General features: G+C 37.6%; 2 protein-coding genes across 2 annotated transcripts; one reads left to right on the forward strand and one right to left on the reverse strand.

The window, feature by feature from the left end:
• Nucleotides 1-212: 212 nt before the first annotated feature.
• Nucleotides 213-4,934, reverse strand: LOC142613306 (exocyst complex component SEC15B). The gene is made up of 2 exons (XM_075785608.1): nucleotides 2,364-4,934; nucleotides 213-640 (listed from the first exon to the last, which is right to left on the reverse strand). The coding sequence occupies exon 1, from the start codon at nucleotides 4,831-4,833 to the stop codon at nucleotides 2,377-2,379; it is 2,457 nt and encodes an 818-aa protein (XP_075641723.1). The 5' UTR covers nucleotides 4,834-4,934; the 3' UTR covers nucleotides 213-640; nucleotides 2,364-2,376.
• Nucleotides 4,935-18,058: 13,124 nt separating this feature from the next.
• LOC142612304 (uncharacterized) lies at nucleotides 18,059-19,024 on the forward strand. Its single transcript, XM_075784414.1, has one exon. It carries the CDS (start codon nucleotides 18,059-18,061, stop codon nucleotides 19,022-19,024), a length of 966 nt encoding a protein of 321 aa, XP_075640529.1.
• The last annotated feature ends 1,927 nt before the right edge of the window (nucleotides 19,025-20,951 follow it).

Consider the following 20,951-nt stretch of genomic DNA (forward strand, 5'->3'; position numbering starts at 1 on the left):
TCATTAAAAATAGGTCCCACAGCACTATTCACACATTTAAAAATTATTTTGCTACAGTGTTTTCAGTTTCAGCAAAAGAAGTTCTATCCGAACGGACCCTTAATCTCCTATATCAAATTTTATGCCAAGTTCATTCGACATTTAAACACACGTATATTCCATAATAGTTGTGTCCAAGAAAACCCACCAATTAAAAATTGAAAATACTTCTGTATAACAAATACAATTTGTTAAAATCACTTGAGACAGAGAAAGTATTAGTTTAATCCTACATACCACCCTTATAATAGTTCAGTTAGCTACAAAAACATACCATTTATTAGCAGCTTTTACTCCCTGCTTAGAGGAAAAAGAGAGTATAGACCTACAATATTTATTTTTATTTTTATATGCAAAAGCTAATTTACATATCAGCAAGATCTACAAAAGAAATTGTGCACCAAACAAACCCGAACTGAGTCCAATCATAGGATGGAAATCTGCAAAGTTTAAGGTTGGCAATGCCGCAGAATATCCTGAAGATCCATCCTCCTCTGCCAAGGAATTTGATCCATTTTTGGTTTTCCCAAGCCATTACACTGACGTGCAGTAGTATGGGTCGCTACTCAGAATTACTCCTCTATCCAAAGAAAATGCACAGCTGAGAGGAGTGAGAAAATGTAACGGTTAAATACCCAAGACACTCCCCACCTACTTGCAGCAAGAAGGAAACAAGGCAAACATTTGAACATTCTTAATACAAGAAATTAAATATTTAACTAAGGCTTCTTAAGGGTATTTTTGTGCATGAGATGTGGTAATTAGTAATTACAGTGAGTGAGTTCTTTCCTTCTTTTAGATAATCATAAGCTCAGCATGTTTGGCAAATAACCCCAATCATTTGAACTTCCATTTGGACCTCCTTCATCCACATGATCTTCCCCTTCCCCACAAAAAATGGAATGAGAATAGCAGAAGACACACACACACACACACACACACGTATATATATAAATCTACCTTACCCATGTTTTGAAGACATGTTAGTTAAATACTCAGCTTTTCTGTATGGCACTTTAAATTAAGCACTGACTGTTTCAAGCCTTTCAAAAGCATTTTGAGCTCGAGTTAGCTGTGATGCCTCTACCTGGAAAACTTCCATGGATTGAGTTGAAGTTATGAAGAAGAGGTTCAGACCAGGTGATGATGCTGGAATGCCAGCATGAAATTGCTCAAATGCTTACAAATACAGCATACAAGTATAAATATCATGCTTGTGCTTGGGTCAGTTGGGTGTGTGTATGAGAAAGAGGGAGGGAAGGAGGTAGAGAGAAGAGTTCATCTGTGCAGCATGAAAAGAGAAAGTGAAAGCATTGATATATTGAGTTTACCCAATCAAAATTAGGTCACCCTATTCAACTGGTTTACCCAATCAAAGCCGTACACAAAATCTTCCCATCTTTTTGAGATCTCCGAAACAAAATAGGTCATCTTATTGAACTGGGGCCAAAATGCAAAATGGTCTAAATTTCTTTGCATAAAGAACAACATAATTTTCTTTGCCATTTTAACATCTCTAAATAAAAAATGTTTCACCATTTTTCATCTAGTCTTAAATCACCACTCAGGAAAAGAAAAAATCCGTCTACAGCGTATAAAGTTTCACATCATTTAAATCACACTCATCAAACCCCATGAACTCATAACACCTTGAATAACAACTCCCCTGATCCTAGACCCAAGTCAAAATCACCTCTGCCTTGTTCGCATGGAAAGCATACAAGACCAAGTTTGCATGCCCTAAGCTGATTTTCTTTCTTTAAAAAAAAAAATCAAGAATGCCCTTCGAAGATTCAAACAGCATTTAATTGATACTCTTACATTTTCCCTCCAAAGTACAAACTAATATAATGATAAAGAAAATGCAAAATATCATAGACTCAACAGTCAAATGCCGTATGGATTGGTTAATATAAACTACATGAATCCCAACTAAACCTCAGTGAACACTATCATCCTAATATACACGTAATTTCGGTGTATTAGGTCACTCTTACGTAGCTGACATAGTGATGCTTAGAGAGTTTTGCATTTAAGGATAGATTTACATTTGCAGTGATAGACCAAAGATATGCCCAAGGAGGTCAATGTAAAATATAAAAGCAAATCAAAATATCATGGCCCGAACAAGTTCATTACAAAACCAATATGCAATTATAAAGGTGATACATACAGAATAAAATGTGCTAATTTTCCAATACAATAGAGGACAGAAAATGATGGAACTTATCCTTAAGCAAATGAAGTTAGCAATGAACCACTATGAACGAATCCAAATCACAATCAGCACAGGTAAAGGAAAAAGATGGAAGGTTTGTACATACAGCTCTGTTCCGATTAGCTAACATCCCTAAGTCTTTTTATCAAAGCATCCAGAGACTTCTTTTTTGGGTTTTGCTTGGCTCCCCGTGACCCAAAGGTTCCAAATAGCCGATCTGAAGGATCCCTCAACTTTTCTGAAATTGTCACAACTTTCCTGTGGTCCAAAGCATTGTAACTTCTTTCCCTGATTACTGGATTTAGATAATTATCCGGATGATTGCTCAATAGCAAATTAATCAATTGCCTGGACTCAGCAAGCGCCAATTTCAACTGATTTGCATCCCCATCCGAGAAAATAGGAGCTTGATTATCCGCAAATGATTCCAACAACCGAACATCAACATCAATCCCAATGATCGCATTCACATTAAACCTCTTAACTGAATCCCCATATAAAGCTCCCACAATCTTCTCGGAGATGTGAGAAAGAACTTCTTGTAAAACCCTTTTAAGTACCTGAGCTGGCAATATCTGCTGAGCAGTAGAAACCAGAGTCTCCAAATATATCATCACCTCATTCACATATTCATTCCCACTTTGGGGAGGCTCATCGGCCATCCAATTCACATTCTCAATCAACGTCATGAACCCATCAACCTTTGCTTTCAACAACCCCGATAGCATATCTTCCGCTGCATCACGGGCTCTACTCAACGGAAACTGTCTCCTACCCCTCTCAGCCATCCTCAAGGGAATCCCTGAAAGCTGTGCAGCATGACGAAAGAAGAAATCACAAGCACGCTCCATGACAGCCATATTTGCAGCCATCTGCATTGCTTGTGAAACCCCATGAACAGCTGTATTGATAAGCTTCAACAAAGCTTCATCTAAAGCCTCACCCAACAACCTATCCAAATACTTCTTAACCATATCATAAAAGTCCAACTGCCCACCATACGACATGAAACTCACGGAATCCTCAACAAAAGACCTCACAATCCTACAACAATCTGGCACTGTGGATGAAAATGGCGCCACGTAAGGAAATGCAGGAGCAATATCCGACGTTTGAAGCTGAAATGAGAGCACATTCATCGAATACTCGTATTCCTTCTTCATCAACATTTGCTCAAACTTATCAGCCGCAAGTGCCTCGGCTATCTGTTTCCGACAATCCGACAACAACAATTCATGATACTTATCCCTATGTTTACTCAATACATCTAACAAAGCATCAACTGGGTACCCATACCTCCTCAATGTGACACCTAACAAACTCACATAGTCCTTAATCAACAACAAATGATTGGCGGTTTGCATCCTAGAAAATTGGTCCTCTAAAACCCCACACATTTTACTCATAGCAGTTTCCCACAAATTCTCAACCTCCATTTTCGAAATCAAACCTCCACTAGTCCTCAAAACACGATCTTCAACTATGAAAAACCCGGCTATTTGGGCGAAAAATGTTTGATGAGATTCTAGAAATGGAGTCATAGACGATACCTGAAAATCTGAAGTCAATTGGAGCTTCCGATTCTCGAAGTAGTACTGCTTGAACCGGTCGTCGAGTCCTAGGGTTTGGTTTATATGATAAGCTCTGTAGAGAGGAGTCAAATCGAAACCACCGTTATGACCGTCGTTTCCAAGTCCGTTACTAAGCCCAACGGCGTCGTGTTGGTCGTGTTGATCGTCTTCGTCTTCGTCTTCGTCTTGAAGAGCGTAAACACAGTCACGAAGACTAAGCCGACTCTGCTCCTCTGCTTGGCGCTGCTTGATGCGAAGATCCTCTTCGCGCTGACGAGCCGAGGAGGCTTGACCTATGGCTAACTGACCTAAGTTCCGACTCACGACTCGGATCTCGACGAGCCAATCGCCGAACTCTTTGCTCACTCGCCTCTCGATATGCGCGCGAATCTCCGGGATCTTCTTCTCCAGCATTCGCCTGAGCGTAGACGACGGCGTTTTGTCCAGCAACTCGGTCTCGATCGAGTCCAAACACTTCAACGCCATGTAGAAGTTGTTCCGAGACAAGTGGTAGTTCGATCGGGAACAGATCTCGATCAAGCGGACACAGGTGGAGATTGAGCCAAGGGCAAGATTGACATTCTGCAAAACAGTCCGCGACTCGAGGAACGAGTCGAGCGAGTCGAGAAGCGGGCCGGCGACGGACTGGAGCTTGGAGTTGGAAGTGGAGAGAGAGGATTTGAGTGAATCGACGTCGGAGAGGAGAGACTTGAGGTCGTCGACGGCGAGGATGAAGTCCTGGTAGTGAGCTTTGCAGACTTCTTCGATCTCGGACTCTTTCGAGCGAGCGAAGTGGCGGAGGTGGTGGAGGAGAGTCTCGGGCTTGCCTGAAGTGAAGGCCTTGCGGATGAAGGGTCCTATGTCCTCGTTGTTGCAGATGGCGGAAGAGAGGAGGAGCTGGTCTAGCTTGTCTGCTGACTCGGCGCTTCCGTTATCGGTTGCGCTGGTTTTGGTGCCTGGGGCGGTGTTTGGCGCCACTTTCCGGCGTGACTTCGTGGACTGCATCGTAAGTCGTGTGGTGGTTGAGACTTGAGAGAGAGAGAGAGAGAGAGAGAGAGAGGGGTAGAGTCGTAGCAGTTGGGCTATTTGGACAACGGGTTTAGATTAGCTGGTTTTTTTTAGTCTCTATAATTATGTATCACGGTGTTGAATTGTAACAATTTGGTTAAACCAATTAAATATTTTTTATTCTTCTCAAAAAAAAAATTTGAATATTATCTTTTACAAGTCGTAGATAGTGATGGGATTGACGAAATCAACTATCGATAAGTTCAGTAGGATAGATGAGACCGCTCTCTGAGACGAGCCTAAGCAAGTATCCATGTCATCGACGAAGATATCAGGATCATTTAGTGCCACCAATAATACCCCGGACGGTTATAGAACCAACTGGACAAACCGTTGAAGGCATATTAAAACCCCATTACTCAACAGGAAGTGTTACCAAGAAAGGCATTGATGGGACTAACGAACTGAATCTATCTGGATGAAGTCATCCAAACCAACGAAGTGGCGTTTACAGACGAGGTAATCAAATGCCATTAACGATTCTAGCTTCATCACAGACGAAGGGAAAGAAGCCACTTAATATGCTCTAAATAAATACCTCAGGCAGTTACAATGACAATTGTATGGACCGTTAAGAGGCCATTAAAGCTCATATCAACAAGTCAGGAGACGTTACTAAAAGAGGCATTAAAGTCACAATAACTGCCACAACAACTAGAATCTAGAATAACATATATAAAGCTCACGCGTTGCCAACAGAAAATACGAACACAGTTACAAGATATCCCTAATCATTCTTATAGTCTATTATTATAAACTCCCTTGTACTGATTTTGGCATTGGAGGCGTTGTGGCAGGCACCACACCAGTGACCATTCCGGAGAATTTATTCTTCCGTCGCGACACAAGCAGACCTTTGGTCCCGTCTGGACGACCTCACTACAACTGACGATCCCGTGATTCATCAGTTTGGCGCCGTCTATAGGTACGACATTTTCGTACTAACGGTTCGAAAGCATAATTTCTACCAACTTCAATATTCATATGGAGTCCAACCAGGATTCAGTGGCCTTAGCCCAGCAAGTCAAAGCTCTTGCGGCCACCGTTGAAGAGCTCACCAGGCAGAATCAGGAGATGAGACAACAGCTTCAGCATAAGGAGAATCGGTCCAGAGCTGTCTAGGAGGATGAAGGAGACAGCCATGGGAGAAGCGACTGACGAAGGACCACGACTCCAGACGAACAAAATTCTAATCTTCTTCAAGAGATGAGGAAAGAGATGGACGAACTGAGAAATGCTATTAAGGAAAAGACAGATTGGAGCCTGGATAGAATGGTCAGGGCTACAGATTCTCCTTTCACCGTGGCAGTCTTGAATCGACTAGTGCCGGTGAAGTTTCGGTTGCCTCAGCTTGAGCCTTTTAACGGGCTTAAGGACTCCCAGGATCACCTTAATACCTTCAAGACGACATTGGGCCTCCAACAGCCCCCTGATGAAATAATGTGTTGTTCCTTCCCTACCACACTTAAGGGAGCTGCAAGAGAGTGGTTCATGAAGTTGCCAACCTCATCCATTGATAGCTTTGAACAGTTGAGTAGCGCCTTTCTGCGCCATTTCGTCGGAGGGCAACGTCCTAAGAGACCAGCGGACCACCTACTCACTGTTAAGCAACGGGAGAAAGAAACTTTGCGGTCATACATGAAACACTTTACCCGAGAAACCCTAGAAGTGGATGATGCTGACGACAAAGTACAGCTGACGACCTTTAAAACAGGGCTGAAGTCTAGAGAGTTTGTGGTTTCGATGGCAAAAAATCCACCTAAGACGATGGCAAAAATGCTCTTAAAGGCGCAAAAGTACATGAATTCTGAGGATGCACTAGCCGCTATTAAAGATATGGAGAAAATAGAAGAAAAGGGAAAGAGGGAGGACGAACGTAAAGGACGAAAGAGGGAGTGTCCAGATCGTCGACTTCCTGACGAAGCCAAAAGATAATCTCAAAAATGGCTAGGTAATAAGATTCTGCCTAGATGGATGTACATTACTGACGAAGCCAAAAGATAATCTCAAAAATGGCTAAGTAATAAGATTCCGCCTAGACGGATGTACATTACTGACGAAGCCAAAAGATAATCTCAAAATGGCTAAGTAATAAGGTTTTACCTAGACGGATGTACATTACTGACGAAACCAAAAGATAATCTCAAAAGTGACTAAGTAATAAGATTTCACCTAGACGGATGTACAATACTGACGTAGCCAAAAGATTATTCAAAAAAAAAACCTTTCATCTTCTATGGTCGTCGTGGCACATCATGATGACCACAAAATCCGGAGGCATCTAATGGGAATGACGAAATCAACTGCCGACGAGTTCAGTAGGACAGACGAGACCACTCTCTGATACGAGCCTAAGCAAGTATCCACCTCACTGACGAGGATATCAGGATCATTCAGTGCCACCAATAATACCTCAGACGGTTACAGAACTAGCTGGACACACCGTTGAAGGCATATTAAAACCCCATTACTCAGCAAGAAGCGTTACCAAGAAAGGCATTGATGGGACTGACGAACTGAACCTATCTAGACGAAGTCATCCAAACCAACGAAGTGACGTTTACAGACGAGGTAATCAAATGCCATTGACGATTTTAACTTCATCACAGACAAAGGGAAAGAAGCCATTTAAGGCACTCTAAATAAATATCTCAGGCGGTTACAATGACAGTTGTATGGACTGTTAAGAGGTCATTAAAGCTCATATCAACAAGTCAGGAGGCGTTACTAAAAGAGGCATTAAAGTCACAATAACTGCCACAACGGCTAGAATCTAGAACAACATATATAAAGCTCACGCATTGCCAACAGAAGGTACAAACACAGTTACAAGATATCCATAATCATTCTTATAGTCTATTATTATAAACTCCCTTGTACTGATTTTGGCATCAAAGGCGTTGTGGCAAGCACCACACCGGTGACTATTCCGGAGAATTTCTTCTTCCGTCGTGACACAAGCAGACCTCCGGCCCTGTCTAGACGACCTCACTACAACTGACGAACCCGTGATTCATCAGATAGAATTGTATCAATTTGGTAAATTCATAAAATAAAATAAAAACTATAAAAACCAATTTCAATATTTTTTTATAAATTGAATAAATAAAGTTCTTTTTAATAATTAGATTGTAAAGAAAGTTATAAACTCGTCCATGGTGTCAAGTTGTTTTATGCTTAATTATGGGGTTTTTTTTTTGGGACAAATTATCAAGGGGACTCAAGCTCAACTATCACAGTAAATTTCACAAACAAAAATATTTAGTAGTTATTGGACCCATGTGACTACATAGAAATGGTATTAAATTGTTACTCCTATTTTCATTTCTTCTTTTATTCTCACAATCAGGTTTTTTTTTTTTTTTTTTTGAGAAACATACACACACATATATATAGGATAAGGGGAATGAGAAACACACACAATCAGGTTGCTAAAATGATTATTTAGTCATTTTAGCAACCCAAACACACACAATCACACTCACGATGTCAGCCTCTCCCACATACTCATTACTTCCTCACCTTTATGTAATAAAAAAGAATATTTAAATAAAAAATTAAAAAATTTAAATGCTTTGATGTTGAGTGTATTGTAAAGTGAATTGTTAAAATAGATAAAAACAACTTTTTGAGTTGATAAAAGTTATAATTTTTAGCAACTTTAGTGTGAATGCTCTTAGTTTGATAAGATAATTTAAATTTCAAATTTTTGTTGTTGAAAATAACAGAAAGTGGCAAATATCAACCAATTAAGTTAAAATTACTCTTGATTATTTCAATAAAGTTTGATAGTATAACTTGTTTTGCTTTAAAAAGTTAGATAAAGTATGGTTATAATTAAAAATATAATATAAATTTTTTTTTCAATCCCAAAAAAACGCCTAACCATGCAGGAATACACTCACTTACTATTTATCACTTTTGTTATTAACTTTGAATCTTACTAATAAAAGACTTAAAATTTTCGAAAGATGTGTGATTTTTTAAGCTTTAATTGACTTGTACAGTAAATGTGGACAAAGATAATATTAAACCAAATTTCCAAAAAAAAAAAAACCTCTCAAAACTCTAATTAATAATTGAAGGAACAAATCAATACTTAATGGTTTTCTCTATTTATTTATTTAATTACTTGTTTTTAATAATACGGATTTTTTATTAAATTGACGAAAAGGACAGTGAGAATTTGAGAGATTGAATGAGGGTAATAGACAAATTGGGAGGGGGATTCGAATTTCGATTATTGATCGTTGGGGGCGGCGGTTGGAACGGGCAGGTATGTAGTATTTGGGTTGACGAAAAGTGAGGAATGTGGAAGAATATCTGAATCTGAAAGTGAATTTCACTTTTACTCGCATATTGGCCGTGTGTAAAACTGTAACAGTAAATTTTGGAGGAGATCTAGGAAACGTACGTAAAGTTCTATTGGCCAACTGTGACTTCGTTAACATTGGGCCTAGATCTTTGCTTGCCTGGTATATGATTACAAGGATAGTACCGTTAGGACAGTCATTACAGACTAACATTTTTTTTATAATTAACTAGCCACGATAGTACCGCTAGGACGCTCATTACAGACTAACCGAAGCTCTTCTATTTTTTGAGTAAAGGTTAATTTAGAACATTTATTATAATTTGGGATTACTATATTTTTTAATCACAAAAAAAAACCTAGGGGTGTGATGAAAAATTATTTTACCACACATAATACTCATCACACTCCTAGGTTTTTTTTTGTGATTGAAAAATGTAGTAATCCCAAATTATAATAAATGCTCTAAATTAACCCTTACCTAAAAAATAGAAGAGCCTCGGAGCACGCGCGTGAGCGCGTGCTCATAAGCTAGTAGTATTATTACTTTAGTTGTTCTTTATAGTTTTTTTTTTTTTCCTTCTCAACAAACAATCATGAAGTAAGTCTATAGTACTTTATAGTATTATCGCTATTTCCTTTGTATTGTTAGTAAGTCTAATAGTCTTCATGATTGCTATTAGCCTATTACTAAAATTAGTTTTTTAATCCTAAATAAAAATTAGTTTTTTAATCCTAAAATTTAGTCATTTACTAAACATCCATAAGATAAGTAAATAAAAACTTAAATTTCAAATTTTATGGCAAGAGATACACGTTTCTTTTGGTGTTATTGTTCTTTTTAAAAAATATTAATAACATTTATCAATTTTTGTTTAATCCAATAATTTAGGTTTTTAGTCCTAAAAGTTAGCCACTTACTACACATCCATAACAAAAGTTAAAAATAGTTTAAATTTCAAATATATCAACAACATCAACAACCTTTAAAACTGAGAAAAATGTACGTAACATTTTTTTATGAAGTAGTAAATTAATACTTATGGAAAAAAATTTAAATTGAATTTGACATAGAATTATACAAATGATAAATATAGTTTCTATTACAAAAGAATTTTTTTTTCAACAATTTCTTAGATATGGATTAGTAGGAGTAGATAGTTTTGATGTTTGAGTTGTATTTGAACCGTATTATACTATTTTTAGTATTAGTGGTTTCTTACTGTGGGCATAAGTTTAGGAGATGTGGTTCCTTTATTTTAGGTCTTTAATCTTACTTGAGAAGTTACTACTTAAACAGTTGAAGTTTATTTCAAAAAATCTTAACAGTTCCTACTTCCTAGAGGTCAGGATTAATTTCTTCGGTCAAATTCAAACTTTTATCTCCTTGTTTTCTTTTGTTCTACTAATTTTTACAATAGCTGAGTATCCAATGAGTTTGAAATTGACATAGAATTATACAAATGATAAATATAGTTTCTATTACAAAAGAAATTTTTTTACAACAATTTCTTAGATAACAACCATTTTATGTGAGGTTTAATACATATAATAATTCTTGTAAAGTCTCTCACCCGAACTTATCTAATACTCCATTCCAATGACTCCTCAATGCAATCCAAAAAATTTGTGCGTACGTGAACCTAAGAGAGATAAAAGAATTAGGGTTAAACCAAGTATTTAAAAAATAATAATAATCAACAAACCAAAGTTAGAATTTAACTCTATCATGGACTCTTTAAAATCTAATCACCACATCATCAACTATTTAAATAAATAACTAAATATAAATAAATAAAATAAAATTTAATGCCAAAAACATATACAATGATGGTAAAAAAAAAAAAAAACTAAAAAACTTTAATGCCAAAAACATATACAATGATGGTAAAAAAAAAAATACGTAGAAGGAAAAAAAAAAGTGAGGAAATAGAAGATAAAGATTTTTTACAATTTAACTCTATCATGGACTCTTTAAAATTTAATCACCACATCATCAAATAATAACGAAACAATAAAGATCTCATCAGTGAGTGACATTATTTACCTGCTCATACAAATCCTCCAATTTATTCCTACGAAGCTTGAACTGAGACAGTTGAGGCAGTATGGCCTCCCACCTGCCACTATTAACATCAGCAGGTGCAAAAGAATGGGAGCACAATCTTGATCACACTGAAAGGAAATAACAACAAAAATTACAACACCGTATCAACATCTAGTGTAGCTAAAACACTAATACATATCACAAATTCACTTCTTTTTTTGTAAAAAAAAAAAAATGTTAAAAAGGAAAAGAAAACGTAGAAGGAAAAAAAAGAAGAAGTGACACTAAAAGGAAATAACAACAAAAATTACAACACTGCACAAATTCACTTCTTTTTTTGTAAAAAAAAAAAAAAAAATTCTTTAAAAGGAAAAGAAAACGTAGAAGGAAAAAAAAGAAGAAGTGACACTAAAAGGAAATAACAACAAAAATTACAACACCGCACAAATTCACTTCTTTTTTTTGTAAAAAAAAAAAATCTTAAAAAGGAAAAGAAAACGTAGAAGGAAAAAAAAAAGTGACAGTAAAAGGAAATAACAACAAAAACCACAACACCGCAACAACATCTCGTGTAGCTAAAACACTAATACACTAATACATATCTAAAACACTAATACACTAATACATATCACAAATTCACTTCTTTTTTTGTAAAAAAAAAATGTTAAAAAGGAAAAGAAAACGTAGAAGGAAAAAAAAGAAGAAGTGACACTAAAAGGAAATAACAACAACAATTACAACACCGCACAAATTCACTTCTTTTTTTGTAAAAAAAAAAAAAAAAAATCTTAAAAAGGAAAAGAAAACGTAGAGGGAAAAAAAAGAAGAAGCGACACTAAAAGGAAATAACAACAAAAATTACAACACCGCACAAATTCACTTCTTTTTTTGTAAAAAAAAAAAAAAATCTTAAAAAGGAAAAGAAAACATAGAAGGAAAAAGAAGAAGAAGTGACAGTAAAAGGAAATAACAACAAAAACTACAACACCGCATCAACATCTCGTGTAGCTAAAACACTAATACACTAATACATATCACAAATTCACTTCTTTTTTTGTAAAAAAAAAAATGTTAAAAAGGAAAAGAAAACGTAGAAGGAAAAAGAAGAAGAAGTGAGGAAGTTAATCATAAACCAAAGAAAAGAAACAAAGAGAACTTGCAAAAGATAAAACCTGTAAATTTGTTGGAGCCTCTAACAATAAATGTCTTTAATCTGAAGAAAAAGAAAGGAGGATGTAGAGTTGAACTAAATGTGTTCAATCTGAAGAAGAATGAGAGATAGAAAGTGAGATAGAAACTGCAAAGCGTACGTGAATTTGTGGGTTTTAAAGTGTAGGAGTTTTAATTTACATATTTATCCTCATTAGTTGAAAACTTATAAGTGGATATGTTGAGGGTATTTTAGGTATTCAAAATGTGGAATCCAAACAGGTGCAGCCCCTTAAATAGTAGTATAAATAATTTGAAAAGTAGAAAGAGTGCATGAAAATACACCTTTTGCAGTCTCTTTTAACATATTAGTAGTTAACTGTGTTATAAAAGGAAACTTACTTATCTCTAAAGTAGACAAAAATAATTTTATAAAAAATTTAAGAAATAACATAATTATATAATTTGTTCTTATATGGCTTTAATTTGTGTTATAATTTGATGAAGAAGTCATTACTTAAATGTGCAAAAAAAAAAAAAAACTAAAAAATTCAGATATTAAAACTTCTAAAAAGCCAAAATATATTAAAAAATCAAATAATTCAGTGTTTAGAAATTATTGAAACAAAACAAAATATATATGACTAAATAATAGAAAAATATAAGAGAAAGATGGATTACGTTCAAAAAAATAATTTCAATTATTGCAAACTTTTTTACTGTGTAAGAAACGACTAAAAAAAGTTTTGTGGTTCATATACAAAAATTAATTACTTAATTAAACAACACATCCACTTAAGCAAAAACACACACACACACACACACTCGCCTACTTAAGCAAAACATACACACTTTTCCACCGCTACATGATTACCATATATGGAGATAATCACAATTAATTATGTTTCATATTATACTACCTCTTCTCCCCCCCCCCCCCTTCCTTTACAACAATATTTTTTTAAAAAATCGAATTCAAACTCTCCTAATTAACAAAATTAATCATACATGACAAAATTTTCCTCTAAGCTACAAGACACAATCACACAAAGTTCTTGACATACAATCCCACCCCTATATGTTTTAGTTGTACGTGTACAAAGTTTGAAAAATGATGAAGAAATTATAAATTTTAGAATGAATGTTATTGATAGATATCAACAATAGTAAATAAATTTCAAAATTATTATTATTATTTTAATGATCGATGATATAAAGGTTACACAATAAATAACATGTTCTCTATCAAAAAGAGATAATTGAGTTTTTAGCTTTGGTGGGCCTTTTTTGAAATGTTGGGCTAGGCTGCCTCTTGCTGCACTAAGGCCCAAGTATTCTGGGTAGGAGAGTCAGGACTGGTCCAATCACAACTCACTTTGGTCCGGTTTGTGCACAAACTATGCCCCTTTTCTCTTTGGCAGAAGCTTCGGTCACATGCCCATGGCAAGCGCTGCCACTACAACAAAGCTATGACAGGCATAATGTAATGATAAATAGTAAAAGACGTGTTTGCTATTAGACAAGACAAATAAAGGATCTCTAATTGAAATGGGGAATACAACAACAGGAAACGTGTCGTGAGAGGAATGGTCGAAATAAAGAGGGGAATAATAATGGTGATTAGATCAAAGAAAAAAGAAGAAAAAAAAGTGTAGTCTGCCATATCAAATCACGTTACGAGATTGAGACCAAGGAGGGAACCACCTCCTCAATGTGAACAACTTCTCAAGAAGATCCTGCAGTAGAAATTATTCACTTTGAAAGAACGTGTCTGAATGGTTTATGCCTAAGCAAATCTTTTATCTTTAGTAGAAGGTAAGCTTTTAGAGGGAGAGAAGGAAAAAAAAGAGAGCCTATTGGTGCATGTCTGCCATTCTACACTCTCTCCTTCTCTTCCTAATCCTTTAATTTTTTCTCTCTGCTTTTGCTACTTTTCATTCCTCCCCTTTCTTTTCTTTCCTTCTTTCTTAATGTTCACTTGTGTAGTATGATGGTGGTTACCATTGTGATTCTGATTCCTCCCCTTTCTGTACACGGCAAGAGCCCTATATATACTGCTTGCCGTGACTAGTTTTTACCATTTTAGCCTTTAAATACTTTTGTCTGGATTTGAATGTCCTTCCCAACCATCCATTAGTCTGACAGCTGCCCAACCACCACCACTTACCTGTGCTGGCCGTGCCACTCCCCATTACTAGACAAAGCATACTATCTTGTTTGCTTGCTCATTGTGGCATTCTAACTCTCCACGATGTGGGCATTCTCTTTTGCTATCCCTCATGGCATGCACTTAGTGGTCTCAACTCATCCTTCCTCTTTTGGGTGGTATTTCATCCCAGTAGGACATTTCCCCCAAAAGAGGGTGAGCTGAAACCCCAGTATAGGCTTTCTTCTCTCCCCACCACTAGACCATACCCTTTCTTACCTTTGACCCATGACCCACCACCCCTGGCTGGGTATAGGTTGGAAGTGCCTGAGCCTTGCGTGTGCTCCACTTTCGTGTGTGTCAAAAGCTTGTTTGCTGCCCATGTGTTTGTCGCGGTCTGGAGGTTTATCTATGCATTCTGCTGTTCATCCTTGACCTCTTATGGCATGAAATGTCTTCTAATTTTCCATTCTTTATTGGTTTATTCCTTTCAAGAGCTGGGCCTTGCTCGATTTTTGTTTTTCCTCACTTGAGCCCATTCTTTGTGCCTTCCATAATCTCGTTGTCATTCCTACCATGCCATTCTGCCGTGGTGTTACTTGACCCATGCTCGCTGGGCTTCCTCTGGGCCTCTTGCATGTTCTTCTCCTAATTGGTCTCAATGATCTAGTATGATTATTGGATTCATACTCATGCTACTTTGGGCTTCTCAGGCCCATCACATTACTTATGGGCCCCTTTGGCCCATTTCTTCCTTATTAGGCATCCTCGGCCCATTTTCCCTATTTAGGCGTCCTCGGCCCATTTCCAATTCTACATTCCCATGGGTTTTTACTAACTCCTTTTGGACTTTCTTAACCCAATTACTATATCCTCCATCCTTGGGGTTTATGGGTTTTCCACAAACCCCTTACTTTCTTGCTTCATTACATTGGGCCTGCTGTGGCCCATTCTTGCTCTTCTACGTCACATAATGCCCATAGGTTTGCTGCTTCTTCCTTTGGGCTCTCGTTGGCCCCTTTGCTTTTCTAAGGCCCGTTCGTTTACTTTATGGGCCTAAGACCCATCATTCCTGTCATTCGGGCTTGATGAGTTTCTTTTCTCTCAATCCATTAACTCTCTTCTTGCCCATGAAGTTAAGCTTCTTCTTGCCATTGGGTTTTCCCAAAATGAGCATCAACATTAACAAAAAAGAAAAAGAAAAAAGTTATTTGATATGCTTAGTGGAACTCTTATTAATGATGTGACGTGAATCACATGACATCTATACATCATTTTGTTTTTTTGAGCAAAAACATTTTATGCATCTTACTTTCCAACAATGCCAACCTTTGTGTATTTGGTGTACATGAAACATAGATACGAGTTGTTTGAGAATTGAGATATTTAGGAATTCTTGTTATGCATGACATGCAAAACGTTGCATATAACAACTAACAACACATGTTGCAGAATTTAAAAATACATGAAAAATCATAAAATAAATTTTTTTTTTTTTTAACAAAGTAGAGGAGAAGAAAATAACATAAGAGAACTTATACCTCTACTCGGCTTTAAAAAAAAAGGGGGTTTGCTTTGCTTTTATAGTATTCATGATTAACCTCGCAAATTTGGAGATAAATTAACAATGTTTAAGTTAGACTCATTAAAAAGATAGAGTTTCACTTCTTGTTAAGTTTGAATTAAACAAAAATAATTTTGTTTTAAAAACATGATAATGGTGAGTTTAAGTTTAAGTTGGACTTGTTAGAGAAATAGAGTTTCACTCTTTGTTAACTTTAGACTGAACAAAAATAATTTTATTTAAATATTGTGTTGACGTGAAAAACTGTGAGAGTTTCAGAGGTTTCGAAGGTTTCGGTTATATATATTCTCTACCATTTTTTTAGAGTGATTTAATCTATGCTAGACACTAATTAATTTTTGGTATAAGTAGGAATTGAACCTTAAATTTCTTATTCAATTATCAGAGATTTTACCCGTTGAGTTAACTGAAACCCACATATTTTTTATAATCCAAATATGAGTCATGAAATTAAATTGTTACATAAATGGGTCTTTAAATTTGTACATTGTACAACATGTAAACACCAGTATATTATATATCCCTACAATATTCTTTGTGCTAATACCTTTCACAAATGAGAAATTGTTGAAGAAATTGTTGCAAATGGAGCAAGTTGCTACAAATCTCAAGCCAAAATCATTGCAAAGCTAAAAATCTCATTCTTAATTTATTTTTATTTTCTTAGTAAAATTTTAGGAACTTTTTTGAATAATAATGCAACAATACATCAAGGCCCACTACTGAAGGAAGATCCTCAAACCAAACTGAGACACCAACATGGGTCTCAATAAACACAACCAATTTATAAGCTACAAAATTAGCAGCACCATTAATAAATACATATTGACATGAGTGAAACTGGGAACGGAGCAACCTTAATATTTTCAAGTAGATGTCCATCATAAGCTTTAGGATTAAGGCCTCTATGTACAACCTTAATTGAAGCGAAATCGTCCCATTCCTCACAATACTAGTTATGCTAAATTGCAGACAAAAACTTAAAGCACCCCATCAGCAAATAACATAAGCAACCATTCGGTTTCTAAAGACAGACAATCTACTTAAAGCTCCTACCTTCAATAATTAAGCCATGATCATCCTGAATTAGAAACCCATAAGTTGTATATATTAATAGCTCCACCATTGCTCTCTGATAGGACCAACATACCTTCTTGCCCAGACGAATCCATTAGGCACTTTCGTCCATCCCACCACGTCATGGACGAAGGAAGATAAGCCATTAAATGAAGGATTTAGTACCTTGAACAGTTACAAACCAGCTGTTAGACCATTGGAGGCTCATCAAAGCCCACATTAATGAGCCTAGAGGCTTTACAAAAAAGGCACTAAAGCCACAATAAAGGCCACAACAACTAGAAGCAATGGAGCCATATATAAACACTTCTTAAAACTAAATAAGGTACACATTCTAATATACATACATGCCGTAGCTCTGATATTCTGAGTTCTCACATTTTCCTTGAACTTCTATACGCTGACTTTATTATCGGAGACTCTGTGGTAGGCACCACACCGGTGACCACCTAAGGAGGGTTTTTCACGACAATTGCAGGCACATGAATGAGGTTGCTGACTCATCTAGATGAACCTACTCAACCGACGATTTCTACATGATCAATTTGGCGTCGTCTGTGGGCACGACATTTTCGTACTTAGGTTCGAGAGCGTAGTTCCATTCAACTCACAAGTCCAGATGGAGTTCAACACTCCCCAAGATTTTGCAGCATTAGCTTTGCAAATCCAAACACTCACAGCCAGTGTGGAGGAGCTTACCAAACAGAACTAGGAGATAAGGCTGCGACTGCAGCAAGAGGAGAGCTACTATAGGAACAACCGGGATGACGATGAAGATAGCCAAAGAAGGAAGGATTGCCGAAGACCCTCACTCCAGAATGACCGAGCTCGGACCTTATTAGGGAAATGAGAAAGGAGATAGATGAGCTGAGCAGCGCAACTAAGGAAAAAACAGACCGGAGCCTAGATAGAATGGTCAGGAGGACGGACTCACCCTTCATGACGGTGATCCTGGAATGCCCAATGTCGTCAAAGTTTCGTCTACCACAACTCGACCCGTTCAACGAGTTGAAAGGCCCTCTAGATCACCTAAACACCTTCAAGAAAACTCTGGGTCTTCAACAACTCCCTGACGAGATACTGTGTCGTTCTTTCCCCACCACTCTCAAAGGAGTAGTGAGGGAATGGTTCACTAAGTTACCAACATCGTCCATTGACAACTTCAAGCAATTAGGCAACTCCTTTTTATGCCACGTCATCGGTGGACAACACCCGAAAAGGCCAGCAAACCACCTGTTTACCATTAGACAAGGAGAAAAAGAGACCTTGAGGTCATACGTGAAGCATTTCACTCAAGAAACTCTAGAGGTGGACGAAGCGGATGACAAAGTACAGCTAACGACCTTTAAGGCTGGTTTGAAGTCCAGGGATTTCATGGTCTCACTTGCGAAGAGTCCTCCTAAGACGATGGCGAAGATGCTCCTAAAGGCGCAAAAGTACATGAACGCCGAGGATGCCCTAGTAGCAATAGAAGATGTAGAGAAGTCCAATGGGAGAGAAAGAAAGGAAGACGACAGGAGAGGACGAAAAAGGAAGTGGACATATCGTCAGAATACTAACGGGAACAAACTGAAAGATGATAAAACCCCTCGAACAGTAAAATTCACTCCTTTAGTTATGCATGTTGATAAAATTTTGGCGCAGATTAAAGACGAGCATTACCTCAAATGGCTAAGGCTATTGCACTCGTCACCCAATATGCGTGACAAGAAGAAATATTTTCGTTTCCACAAGGATCACAGCTACTATACAGAAGATTGTAGAGACCTGAAGGAGCAGATAGAGGAACTCACTCGGAAAGGGAAGTTGTAGAAATATGTCAAGAAATGAGACTCCAGCAGATGCAGAGATAATAACAAAAATAAGCACGAAGCCTCTCCTAGGGACGAGGACCGCACGTCCCATCGTCCACAAAGTGCGATTGGGGAGATAAAGACGATCACAGGAGGGCCATTCATAAAAGGATCGTTCAGATCCTTCAAGAAATCACAACAAAGGCAGGTGAATAGCATCCACAAGATACCACCCCTGAAGCAGAAACAGGCGGACAGGGACATCATTTTCTCAGAAGAAGACACCAGAGGAGTGAAGCAGCCGCATGATGACCTCTTGGTTATAATGCTTATAATAGAAGGGGTTCAACACCAATAGAATCCTTATAGACAACGATAGCTCCGTAGACATCATCTACCTCTCTACTTTTCAACAGTTGAAGTTGGATCCAGGAAGACAGCGTCCCTTCGAGTCCCTTCTCGTCAGCTTCAGTGGGGATAAAGTGTATCCCAAAGGTATAGTGACATTGAGGGTCATAATGGGGTCTTACCTGCGACAACTGACTTGTCAGCTAGACTTCCTAGTGGTAGACTGTCCTTCCTCATACAACGTGATCATTGGAAGGCTTACACTCAATCGTTGGAAGGCAGTCACGTCCACCTATTACCTGAAGGTAAAGTTCCTAACAGAAAATGGTGTAGGCGAGGTAAAAGGAGATCAGGTGCTAGCTATGGAATGCTACCAAGCAGTGTTAGCTGCAAAGGAAAACCATACGTGGATGATCGAGGAGAAAGAGGAAGAAAAGATGGAAACCCTGAAAACTGTGGAGCTGGTAGACGGAGAGCCAATGAAGACTACAAGGGTGGGAATGACCCTAAATATAGAGATGAGGGAGAAACTAGTCCAATTCCTCAAGGAGAACTTGGACATCTTTGCATGGAGCTACGAGGATATTCTAGGCATATCCATAGAGATTATCCAACACAAGCTAAACGTAGATCCCAAGAGAAAACCTGTTAAGTAGCAACAACGAGTCTTTACTCCAAAATGAAACTAGGCAATCACGGACAAGGTTAACAAACTGCTAGCAGCGAAGTTCATCCACAAGGTCTATTACCCTGACTGGATAGCCAACATCATCCTGGTGAATAAGGCAAATGGAAAATGGAGCATTTGTGTAGACTTCACAGACCTAAACAAGGCCTGCCCAAAGGACAGCTTTCCCCTGCCAAGGATAGATCAGCTAGTGGACTCCACGACAAGACACAAACTTTTAACATTCATGGATGCATTCTTGAGGTACAACTAGATAAAAATGGCAGAAGAAGACCAGGAGAAAATTACCTTCATCACAAGTCAAGGGCTTTATTACTACAAGGTAATGCCCTTTGGACTGAAAAACGCAGGAATAACCCATCAAAGGTTAGTAAACAAAATGTTCAGCAACAGATCAGAAGGAACATGGAAGTGTACATGGATGACATGCTCGTCAAGAGTAATGAAGAGTCTGCTCACTTGGACGACCTCCAAGAGACGTTCACAACTTTCAGGCAGTATCAAATGAAGTTGTACCTCAGCAAGTATGCCTTTGGGGTAGCGTTAGGAAAATTATTAGGGTTCATGGTGTCCTAAAGAGGGATAGAAGCAAGCTCAGAAAAGGTGCGAGCCATATTAGAGATGATGTTGCCTAAGACTGTAAAGGAAGTCTAGAAGCTCACAAGAAGAATAGTAGCACTCAACAGGTTTGTCTATAAGGCAATGGGCAAATGCCTGCCCTTCTTCAAGATGCTGAAGCAAGCTTTCACATGGACGGAAGAGTGTGAAAAATCCTTTTAGAAGCTCAAATAATATCTGAGCAATCCACCCTTCCTAAGACCATCTAAAGAGGGAGAAAAAGACCTATATTTATACTTGGCGATGTCAGCTACAGCCGTGAGCACTGCCTTGATTCAGGAGGAAGATGGAA

Source organism: Castanea sativa, chromosome 10 (assembly GCF_040712315.1).
Source record: "Castanea sativa cultivar Marrone di Chiusa Pesio chromosome 10, ASM4071231v1".
In the NCBI taxonomy this organism is placed as follows: domain Eukaryota; kingdom Viridiplantae; phylum Streptophyta; class Magnoliopsida; order Fagales; family Fagaceae; genus Castanea; species Castanea sativa.

What these genes read in the sequence shown, in the direction of transcription:
- LOC142612304 (XM_075784414.1), top strand. Translation starts at nt 18,059, where the DNA reads ATGAGAAAGGAGATAGATGAGCTGAGCAGCGCAACTAAGGAAAAAACA.
- LOC142613306 (XM_075785608.1), bottom strand. Translation starts at nt 4,833, where the DNA reads ATGCAGTCCACGAAGTCACGCCGGAAAGTGGCGCCAAACACCGCCCCA.